The sequence below is a fragment of the Notamacropus eugenii genome, chromosome 3 (genome assembly GCF_028372415.1).
Source record: "Notamacropus eugenii isolate mMacEug1 chromosome 3, mMacEug1.pri_v2, whole genome shotgun sequence".
Taxonomy (NCBI): domain Eukaryota; kingdom Metazoa; phylum Chordata; class Mammalia; order Diprotodontia; family Macropodidae; genus Notamacropus; species Notamacropus eugenii.
The window spans coordinates 42,415,598-42,427,284 of NC_092874.1; the positions used below are offsets into that span (position 1 = coordinate 42,415,598).

At 38.6% G+C, this 11,687-nt stretch overlaps 1 protein-coding gene across 3 annotated transcripts in view; it reads left to right on the forward strand.

Annotated features, from left to right (window-relative positions):
- Positions 1–11,001, forward strand: part of LZTFL1 (leucine zipper transcription factor like 1) — a 32,548-nt gene extending 21,547 nt beyond the window's left edge. For all 3 annotated transcript variants that reach the window (XM_072651382.1, XM_072651383.1, XM_072651384.1), the window contains 5 exons: positions 1,057–1,122; positions 1,209–1,286; positions 2,151–2,327; positions 7,946–8,049; positions 10,444–11,001. In XM_072651382.1, coding sequence (XP_072507483.1) covers positions 1,057–1,122; positions 1,209–1,286; positions 2,151–2,327; positions 7,946–8,049; positions 10,444–10,462 — 444 coding nt within the window. In that variant the 3' untranslated portion in view covers positions 10,463–11,001. The remainder of the gene's footprint in view (positions 1–1,056; positions 1,123–1,208; positions 1,287–2,150; positions 2,328–7,945; positions 8,050–10,443) is intronic.
- The last annotated feature ends 686 nt before the right edge of the window (positions 11,002–11,687 follow it).

The following is an 11,687-nucleotide window of genomic DNA, read 5'->3' on the forward strand; positions in this document are numbered from 1 at the left end:
CGCTTCTGGGACTCTTATCTGAAAGAGATCATAGACATGGGAAAGGGTCCCACATGTACAAAAATATTTATAGCAGCTCTCTTTGTGGTGGCCAAAAACTGGAAATCAAGGGGATGTCCATAAATTGGGGAATGGCTGAATAAATTGTGGTATATGAATGTAATGGAATACTATTGTGCTATGTGAAACAGTGAACAGGAAGACTTCAGAGAAGCCTGGAAAGACTTATATGAACCGATGCTGAGTGAAAGGAGCAGAACCAGGAGAGCTTTGTACACAGCAACAACCACAGTGTGTGAGGATTTCTGGTAGACTTAGTACTTCTTTGAAATGCATGGACTTAAAAAATTTCCAATGGACTCTTGAGGCAAAATGCCTTTCATGTCCAGAGAAGGAACTATGGAATTGGATCTCAGATAGAAACAGACCATTTCCTTTTGTATTATGTTTTGTCTTGTTTTGTTTTATGGCTTCTCCCATTCATTTTAAATCTTCGGTGCCACATGTATTTAATAGGAATGTGCATGTAGAACCTATATAATATCGTACACCATCTCAGGGAGGGATTGGGGAAATGGGGGGGGGATGAGGAGGAGGGACTGGAAAGAAATCTAAGATATATGGAAGTGATTGCTGAACACTGAAAACAAAATAATTCAATAAAAAAAAAAGTTTAATCATGCATACATGCTAGAAAGACTACCCCAGCAGGAATTATCACTTTTAGAACAATGGGCACAGCAGAGTCACTGACACACTCAGAAACAGATTCTATTGTTATTGAAGTGCCTTTAATGTCTCAATATAATAGTTTTTATTCCACATTTCCAATTGAAACTTAAAGCTTTGCAGAAATTATTTTGGTAAAATGTTCACAAAGTAACACTGTCACAATAATGAATATCTCAGGGAGGTTGGCTGTTCACATCAGTAGAAGAAATTCACTGCTGAGTTTGAAGCTCATTTGAATAAAATGTTTTTTGTCTTGTTTTGGTTTAAAAAAAATCTGATTGTATTAAATTTTAAAATTAGCACTCTTTTTCTTTACTTGTAAAGGAAATTATAAGACTTCAGGAAGAGAATGAAAAAATGAGATCAAAGATAAAGACCATAGAATTGCAGGTAACTTCAAAATTTCTTAACAAAATTACTAAAAAAGTTAGTTGCAGCTTACATGACTGTACATTTCTGTTTCCTCTTTATGACAGGCTACAAATGCATTGGATGAAAAATCAAAACTGGAGCGAGCACTGAGAGATTTACAGATGGTCCAGGGAGATCAGAAGGTAGAAATCATTCTAAATGATCTTTTCCCCACATTGTTTAGACGTATTTGACTCTGAGAAGCCTGCACTTTATTACCTGTTATTCACTCTGCATTCCCCAAGTAGATGAGTTACTCAGTGTGAAGAACTACCCCCCTTCTTACTTCCATCCCAGCCCTCTAGAACCCTACATCCCTCAAACTCCCAGGCACTCTGGGCTCCTCCACATGTCAGGGAGGCAGACAGGCTTTCAGTCAGCAGCAGGGAAGGAGAGCTGTCTGTGGATTCAGATCCTACCTCTGACTCTTAGTACATGGGCAGTGTTTGGAAGAGCCTTCATCTCTGTAGCCTCAGTTTCCTCATCTGCAAAGTGAGGAAGCTCTAGGCCTATAACCACATGTTCCTAATAGGTCATGTACTTCAGAAGTAGATTCTTCTGGTACAGATTGTGACCTATCCTGCTCTCATGTTATTTTTGCCCCTTTCCTGCCATGATTCCTCCATAGAGAATATACCCAGTGGACTGGAGTTCTTCCTCTGCATCCAAGAATGCCTAACCTGGGGTCCACACACTTCTCGGGGAATTTGGATATATTTTGTAGGGTCCATGAAGTTGGATGGGGAAAAAAAGCACATCTTTATTTTTTAACTGAAATTTAGCATTTCCTCCGATTATGATGAGCAAACCACAGTAAAATTAGGTTTCACCACACAACTACCAGAGGGAAAGACATCACAAAAATGGTTAAGAAGGCCTGTCCTAGATCTTGCACATTTTGTGGGCGCCAGGACAGAGTATCATTTTGGTTTGCTGTGGTATTCTGAGATACAACTAGGCTGTTGAATTTCTGCGTAAAATTTGCTGTGGTTTACTTCTTCTTAAAGGCAATAATCAGATCAAAGGATATAAGTGACTTGGAAAATACAGTTGCAGCCCTGAAGAATGAGTTTCAGAAGACACTGAATGATAATACTGAAAACCAGAAGACTTTGGAAGAAAATTTAGTGTCAACAAAGCATGACCTACTTAAAGTTCAGGAACAGTTGAGTGTGGCTGAAAAGGTCAGAGTGTAAAACTTTTCTCTTTCTGTTTTCATTTTATCTGTTTTATCAGGTTTAGAGAAATAAGTACAGCCAGGAGAGATACTGAAATCACTTGATACACTAAGATATTAGCTCATGTTCTGAAGGTCAGAGAAGTATGAATGAATTGGCCACCTTTCATGCTAAAGTGTTTGTTAACCAATGACTCTTCTTTCTCTGGAGCAAAACAACTCAATGAAATTATCCTCCCATATCTATGTTTATTCATCACTATTTTTATTTTCCTTTCTAACTTATCTTGTTTCTATAACTTATAACTAAGCAGACAGCTAAATAATGGGATTTGTCTTAAATGTCAGTGTATTTCTATACCTTTGGCATAATTTTTAAAGTAATTTTTGGAAATCTAGCCATCTTGGAACAGAGCCAAGATGGAGGAGTAAAGGCAGGGACTCTTCCAAGCTCTCCCAAATTCCTCTTCAAATAGCTTTTAAAATAATGCTTCAAAATGAACTCTGGAGCAGCAGAACCAATGGAAGGATGGGATGAAACAGTTTTCTAGCTCAAGACACTTTAGAATGAGTGCAGGAAAAGTCTTTTCAACTAGGGTAAGAGTAGAACACAGTCCAGAGCAGACCACACACCCCCAGCAAGCTAGCATTAGGCCTTAGGGACAACCAAATCGGCAGTGGCTTCCAAAACCCTCAGCTCACAGATGGTAAGGAGATTACAGGGAATCCTTAGCTGTAACTGAGAGCAAGACTCTTTGTATTACCAGAACTTGGTTCTGAGTCACAGTCTCAGGGTAAGGAGGAGCACTATCAGGAGCAGGGACCTTGATCATAGCTCCAGGGCAGAAAAGAGTGCTTGTGGTTACTCACAGACCAGATCACAGGCCAGGAAGAGCAGTGACCACACCTCTTAAATCATGTCACTTGGAAGAACTGAAAACTTACAGACTTCCAAAACTAGCTCTGAGGGCAGTAGCACAAAAGCCCTCCACTCCAGGAGCAGAGCCCAACTTTACCATAAAGTTAAAAGTAAAGAAATGGACTAGGAAAATGAGCAAACAACAATCAAAAAAGAACCTGGCCATAGAAAGTGACTATGGTAACAGAAAAGATCAAAACCCAAACTCAGAAGAAGACAACAAAGTCAAAACTGCTGCATCCAAAACCTCAAAGAAGAATGTGAACTGGCCTCTGGCTGCAAAGTAATTCTGGGAAGGGCTTTAAAAGGATTTTTTAAAAGCATGTAGTAGAGGTAAAGGAAAAATTGGTAAAAGAAATGAGAGTGAATCATGAAAAAAAGAATGAACACCTTGGTAAAAGAGGCACAAAAAAATACTGAAGAAAAAAGTGCCTTAAAAAACAGAATAGGCCAAATGGTAAAAGAAGTACAAAGTTCCCTGAAGAAAAGAACTCCTTAAAAAATAGAATTAGCCAAATGGAAAAGGGGGTACAAAAGCTCATTGAAGAAAATAATTCCTTAAAAATTAGAATTGGGCAAATGGAAGCCAATGACTTCGTGAGACAGAAAGAAGCAATAAAAACAAACAAAAGAATGAAAAAGTAGAAGAAAATGTGAAATATCTTATTGGAAAAACAACTGACCTGGAAAATAGATTGAGGAGAGAAAATTTAAGAAATATTACATGAAGTGAAAGCCATAATCAAAAAAAGAACACAGACATCATAATTCAAGGAAAACTGCCCTGATTTTCTAGAACCAAAGGGCAAATTAGAAATAGAAAGAATCCACCAGTCATCTCCTAAAAGGGATCCCAAAAGGAAAACTCCCAGGAATATTATAGCCAAATCGAGAGCTCCTAAGTCAAAGAAAAATATTGCATTCAGTCTGAAAGGAACTATTGAAATGTCATGGAGCCACAGTGAGGATCATATAATTTTTTTTTTTTTTGTAGTTTCTACATTGAAAGATTAGAGGGCTCAAAATTTGCTTTCCAGAAGCAAAGGAACTAGCATTACAACCGAGAATCACCTATCCAGCAAAACTGAGTATAATCTGTCAGGGAAAGAAATGGACATTCACTGAAATAGAACACTTTCAAGCATTTTTGATAAAAAGACCAGAGCTGAATAGAAAATTTGACTTTCAAATATAAGACTCAAGAGAAGCATAAAACAATAAACAGGAAAGAGAAATCATAAGAGATTTAATAAGGTTCAACTGTTTGAAAGGTGATATTTGTAATTCCTAAGAACTTTATCAGTTAGGAGTATACATAGAGGGCATGGGTGTGAGTTGACTATGATGGGATGATACCTAGAAAAGTAAAATTAAGAAGTGAGAAAGAGAGATGCACTGGGAGAAGGGGGAAGGGAGAAGTAAAATTGGCAAATTATCTCACATGAAAGGGCTGAGAAAGAGCTTTTACAGTGGAGAATATTGGAGGGGGATGGACAGCACTTGAATTCTCCTCAGAATTTACTCAAAGAAGGAATAGCATACATACTCAGTTGGGTATAGAAATTTATCTTACCATATGGGCAAGTAAGCAGGGAAAGGGATAAGAGAAGAGGTGAGTTGGGGACACTGATATAAGGAAGAATAAATTGGGGGAGATCGTGATCAGAAGCAAAACATTGCTGAGGAGGTGCAGGTGGAGAGAGAGAGAGAAGGATAAGCATAAAATATATAGCAAGTTTCTCTGATAAGGCCTCATTTCTCAAATATATAGAGAACTGAGTCAAATTTATAAGAATGCAAATTATTCCCCAATTAATAAATGGTCAAAGGTTGTGAAGAAATCAAAGCCAAATATAGTCACATGAAAAAGTGTTGTCAATCATCATTGATTAGAAAACTGCAAATTAAAATAAGTCTCAGGCACCACCTCACACCTTTTAGATTGGCTAATATGATAGAAAAGTAAAATGATAAATGTTGGTGGGGATGGGGGAAAATCAAGACATTAAAGTACTATTACTGGAGTTGTGAACTGATCCAACCATTTTGGAGAGAAATTTGGAACAATGTCCAAAGAGCTGTAAAATTGTGCATACCTTTTGACCTTTTCTGGAGGGTAAAGGAGCTAGGATTACAATCAAAAGTTGCCTACCCTACATAACAGTGTAATCCTTTGGGGGGGGGGGGAGGGGAATGAATATTTAACGAAATAGAGTACTAATAGGTCTATATCCCAAAGAGATTTTTTTTTTAAAGACAAGCAAATAGAACCTCTGTGTACAAAAATAATAACAGCTCTTTTTATGGTAGCAAAGAATTGGAAATTGAGGAGAAGCTCATCAGTTAGGGAATGATTGTGGTATATTAATGTAATACTGTACTATAAGAAATGATGAACAGGCTGATTTCAGAAAAACCTGGAAAGACTTACATGAAGTGATACAAAGTGACGTGAGCAGAGCGAGGAGATCATTGTACACAGGAACAGCAATGTTGTATGATGATCAGCTGTGAATAATAGCTATTCTCAGCAATATAATGATGCAAAATAATTCTGAAGGACTCATGATGAAAAATGCTATCCACTGCCAGAGAAAAAACCGATGTAGTTTGAATGCAGGTGGAAGCATACTTTTTAAGTTTCTTTATTTTTCTTGTTTTTTTTTTCTTTTGGTCTCTGTTTTCTTTTACAGCATGATTAATATGGAAATATATTTTTCTTGACTGCGCATATATAACATATTAAATTGCTTGCCTTTTCAATGATGGGGGGACAGGAGAGGAGGAGAAAATTTGGAACTCAGTTTTAAAGAATGAATGTTAAAAACTGTTTTTACATGTAATTGGAAAAAATATTAATTTTACTAAAAATCTAACCACCTTCAGAGATCAATTTTTTCTCTTTTAGATAAGAATATGAGTAAATTTATTATGAAGCCTGCATTTGAAAAGTTACTTTATTTCAGATATCTGTCAGAAGTAGATATAAAACTTAATTTGAAACCTTGCTTCCAAAATTTGTGGTTCATTGATTTTATTTCTAGAAGAACTAGAAAGATATCAAGATTCACATTGAACTGTATTCCAGGGATGTTAAAAAAAAGAGCCAAGACTGAGTTTCTTTATAAATTAAAATCAGTTTTATTGATTATGTCTAGAAAGCAGTCAGCAAAAGATCAGCCTCATTGTCCCCTTGATACCCAAAAAGGCCACACCTTTTGAACTTTTGATATTTATTTATAAAGTCTTTTACTTTTTTTTAACCTGCAGCCTCACCTCCTCAACAGTTGCCAAATACTGACTGAGTTTACAGCACAATTGATTCCTGAGAATGACATGAGTTAAACAGAACAACATGTACCATCTTGTCTGACGGCTGGCATGAAACTCCATAACAAGCCTTTGCTCTTTCTCTTACATTTTCTTTGCTCAGCTTTGGTCAGCTCATATTTCCCTGACCAAAGCTTGGAATTATAATAGAGTTCTTTCAAAGGTTACAAGCTGAAGAGTAGAAAGTCCATTTGGGCCAGCACTTACTACTAATTTCAATTCAGATAACATTTTTGCAAAAATTATTTTTTTTAAAAATGCTTTCTCCCTAATAAATTATCATGTGTTAGGACACGTCACAGAGATAGGTGCGTGTCAAGAAGTTCATTAGTAAATGGACCATAGCTATATTGTGTATCATCTTGGCAGTCTTTTACAGTAATTATCTTTACAATTATCATTTTAAATAAAGTCTTTTGGAAAAAGGGTGCATCTGAGGATGAAAATCAACTCTGAGTGGTCAACACATAATATAAGAGAGAATGAATATTATAATGGGAAGTGGACTATATTAAAATGAGGGTCACCCAAATCTTGACTTAAAGAGACTTAGCAATTTCCATATCACCTGTCTGACAAAAGGAAGAATCCATATTTTTCTCGACCTGCCTGAGTAAACTCAATGAGCAGTAAACACCCATCAGTCCAGACTTAGATCTTTGTCTGAGTAAATCTCTGCCTAAGATTTCCCAGACTTTGATTGTTCCCATACTTGGGCGGTTGATTTCTGGATGAGGAAATAGAGAAGAGGAAAAACCTTGGTCATAATACAATAATTAGTTATTAATTATAAGAGAGAAATAATCATTTCTCACAATTCACATAAAAACAAACACCTTTGTTTTTGTTTTGGAAGATTGAGTGTGTGTGTATGTTTGTGTTTGTGTGTGTGTTTTCCTGCAGCTAAAGAGCAGGCCTGGGAGCCCTGTAGGCCTGCATTCTGTCCCAAGTCTGACCTCCATTAACCAGTTCTCTCACTGGACCTCTCAGGACTGGAAGCAGCTCTAGAGGACTCCAAGAAAGTGCCAGGGGGCATCGTTCAGAGGGGCTTTCCCCCTGAGGCATTTTTCTGTATCAATGAAATCATAAGTCTAGTCCTACCCTCTGTATTTCTTTTAATGTTTTAAATTTTCCACTGGTGAAAGAGCATGTTTGAATCATTTGCTAGCAATGTAATCAGCCAAAGTGCTAGTTTGTGGCTTTGTAGTTAGAAAACAAAATGACTTCTTTAACTTTGGATAGTGCAGTCTTGTTATCTCCATAAAGATACCTGAGTTTGCTTTGCTAAATCAGATGGTGCCACTTGAAACAAGAGAGGATAATTAAATTTCCACATGTAGTAAAGTCATACCTGACCGATGTTCCTCCGCAAACAGGAGCTGGAGAAGAAGTTCCAGCAGACAGCAGCGTACCGCAGCCTGAAGGAGATTCTCACAAAGAAGAACGAGCAGATTAAAGACCTGAGGAAAAGGCTGGCAAAGTAAGGACCCCTCTGGGCAGGCAGATTTTCCCTCCTGTTGTTGGTCATTAACACATAAGACCTCAGGTTCCTCCCACTAATCTCCTGTCTTGTAGACAGGATGAGGATTGCACCATAGGTGAAAAAACCAAGGCTGACAAGTGACATAAGTTGGTCATGGTCACATAGGATGAGGGATAGCCAGGATTAGAACCCAGGCCTCATGGGGTTCTCTGAAGTCAAGTGCTGGATCATGCTGCTTCTGATGGCTCACCTACACAAATAGCTGCCCAGGTGAAGCGTTTACCTAAGGTACTAAAAGCAAGTAGACTTGTTGAGAAAAACAGGTGAACCTTGGCCTAAATTATCGCTATTAGCTCTCTGTGTTGATTGAATTATGTAGATAATTATGTAAATTCTATTGTACTTGGTGTAGAAGCACATGTTCTCTTAAAAAATGAAAACTGCTAATAGCCTGGCATTCCATTCACAAGCTAATGTGCATATAATTGGGAGACTTTTGGCAAATTTCCATATTGAAGTGCTAAATTGACTGAATCCATTGCTTTAGTTTGGGGACCTAGAGGATTTCTCAGAAGAAGCAGCTGTCCTAGCATGCACATCAGCGAGAAACTGAGGCCTTGCTTGGGGGAGAGAGGAGGGGCAGGGCCAGCAAGCATTCAGCCAGGATGGCCTCTGTAACCCACCATGCTGGCAGGAAGAGGATCAGGGTGGGCCATTCTGCCCATTCAAGTTGGGCAGACTCCTGATGCTTCCCTCCCCCTCCTCGAGCTTCTGAGTGGTGGGGCCATGTCTGCTGATGGCCCACCCAGGGTGTCACCAGGAAGGGACCAAATCTTGGAGTGTGGAAGTTTCCAGAAACAGGTAGTGGGAAGCATGTCCAGAGCAAAGGTAGTCTTTAGCAAGTGAGTCTTAACGGATCTCAGAAAAGCCCCCTCCCAAACAGGTATTATTTAGACTCCCACACAATTCTAGAGGCCATAGGTTTGAAAGGGATTGTAGGGGTCATCTGGTCCAGCCTCCTTCCCAGGGCAGGGACTCTGGCTATTAGCACCAGTGACAAATGGTCATCTCACCTTGAACTCTTCCTTACAAGGCAGTTATTGTTAATAGCCACATCATGGCAGTCATTGAGTAATGGAAGGTTTGCTTTCCATGCATTATCCTGTCAGAGCTCCCCAGCACACTGGGGCAGGGGATGGAGTGCTGGACTTAGAATGGGAAAAACTGTATTCCAGTCCTGCCTCTGCTCCCTGCTGGAGGGAGGGAGGGAGGGAGACTGGGGTGGGAGTCGGGGGAGAGCTTCAGCTTCCTCCTGTCTGATGGGGGCACTGACCTCTCAGGATACTTGGGAGCATCTGATGAGGTTACATATCAGTGCCACCTTTTATTAGTCTGTAAATGCTACTGTTATTCTGGTTATTCTCATTTTATAAATGAGGATCTGTACCTTACGAGGTGGGATTTGAACCCACGACTTCCTGACCCAGGTCTAGCTCTGTCCACTCTTTCCATTCTGTCTCAGTCACCCTCCATAGTTAACTCTTGCGGTGCTCTTATACCTGTATGCCTGAGTTGTCACACGTACATAAATGTTCTCTTAAAGGAACAGAAGCTCTTTAGTCTTGTTGACCTGAAAACTTTGTTAAGAAAAGGCAACAGGCTAAGTGCATACATTTTATGATTTAATTAATTAATTGATCAATTCCCTATTAAAGAAAACAGTAACATAATGCATTATGGAGCCAGAAATGTTCTGGCTACCCAGTGCAGAAATCTTCTGGCTTATATACATTTTGCCGTGAGAAAGGAACTCTCCTAGTTGAACAAATCATAAATTTAGTAAGACAAGACAATTAACAAAGTAATGTTGGTCAGGCCTTGGGATTCCAGCTGGGTAAACATATGTCTCAGTGATAAAGAAGGAAATCCCACCACTAGTAAGTGGCAGGCTTCCTGCCCTAAACAGATAACTGACACAGGAAAGGGTAAACAAAGTTCAATAGAAATTACGACCTAGGTTAAAGGTCTCCTAAGGAGTGTAGAGTCAGCCTTGGCTGGCTTTTGCTGACATAGGCAAAGGCATTCTCTGAGTTTTACTTCAGAGAGAACAAAGAGATTATTCCAAAATTTTATATTAAACATTATCAGTCTTCAAAATCAACAATGATATATTGAAGGTGTACAAAGCACTTGGGGGAGGGGGGTGTTGTAGCACTCTCCCCATTTTATAGACCAGATACCTGAGACTCAGCGGTCATGACCTCCTATATTTTACTATGAAAAGTACTTTTGACAGATGTGGTTCAGGTGAAAAGATATTTAGTTGTTTATATCTTCAGAATCCAAATGACTACAGTCAACACTCTAATCTGAATTTTCCTTTCTTCTCAGATATGAAACAGAAGATTAAGAAATCTGAAAATTCTGTGATTTGGAAGCTGCCACAAAGTGACAGTGTAGACCGTTGCAATCCTCCAGTGTGGACTTGAAAGGGTGTAGGCCCACTTTCCTCTTTTTCTAATGTTAAAATGAGTTGGGACATTCTTTGGTTTATTTTAGGAGATTGGGGGAAGGGGTATTGTTAATTTTTGCTTTTCAAGAAAAAGGTTTTCAGTTTTCATTTGTTTAATTGGAAAGAAGACAACATAGTGATTCTTATCACTCTGACATCCAAAGTTTCTCTTGCACTTAGGTAATATAAAATCTCTTCTGTACATAGAATTTCCTTTGAAAATAGTAAGAGTTCCTTCTCAGTGTAGAAAAGATTTTGTTCTTGGAAAGGAAAGAAGAATCTTGCCCTTTTGACATAAGTGTTAAAAATTATACCTTTTGTATAACTACTAAGGAAGCTGACAGTATATGTCTGTGCATTCCCCAGGGGAAAAAGAAGTACAAGGAGTTATTTCCAAATAACTGAATTTATTTTTATTAAAAGTTGAACTTAATGCATTTTTATGGCCTTTTGTAGCAGGGGTCTGTCTGTCACTGGAAATCTAACCCTAAATCAGTCATCACTTATTCCTGTAAATTATACGTCATGCGGCAGCACCAGACAAAGCCCGGTTACTGTCTGTGATGTCCTGGGAAGATGCTGAGTGGGATTGGGAGAGACCTTTGAGGCTATTGTTTCCAAAAAGGAGGCAGGTGAGCTCTTTGCTTCTCCAGTTACAGTTAGCTATTGGAGCTCAGTGGCAGAGTATTGGGAATTATTAGAAAAGCAAACACAGGGCATCATTTTTAGTTTTTGGTGCCTAGAATTTTCCTCAGCTACATGCTTAGTAAGAGCACTTTTTTCAAGACTGTATTACACAGAATGTCAAAGCTTGAGAACAAATTTTTTACCCCACATTTTTACATAGGGTGCACACAGTGTCAAAAATGGGAAAATATACTCCCAATTCTTCTTGCTAGGTGTGTTTGCATTGATCATTAGACTGTGTGTGCACATTTCATAATCTCAAAAAAAAAAACCTGAGTACTGCCCAACTGCACAGCAATGGGATAAGGCCTGGTGAGCGTTTGATTTTATTTCCTTAACAGAAATCCAGGGTTTAACCCAATCCTCAGAATACACTTGATTATTCAGCAAGTTAATTGGTCACACTTTAGAAGTGAATTAACTCTTCAGGAAACAG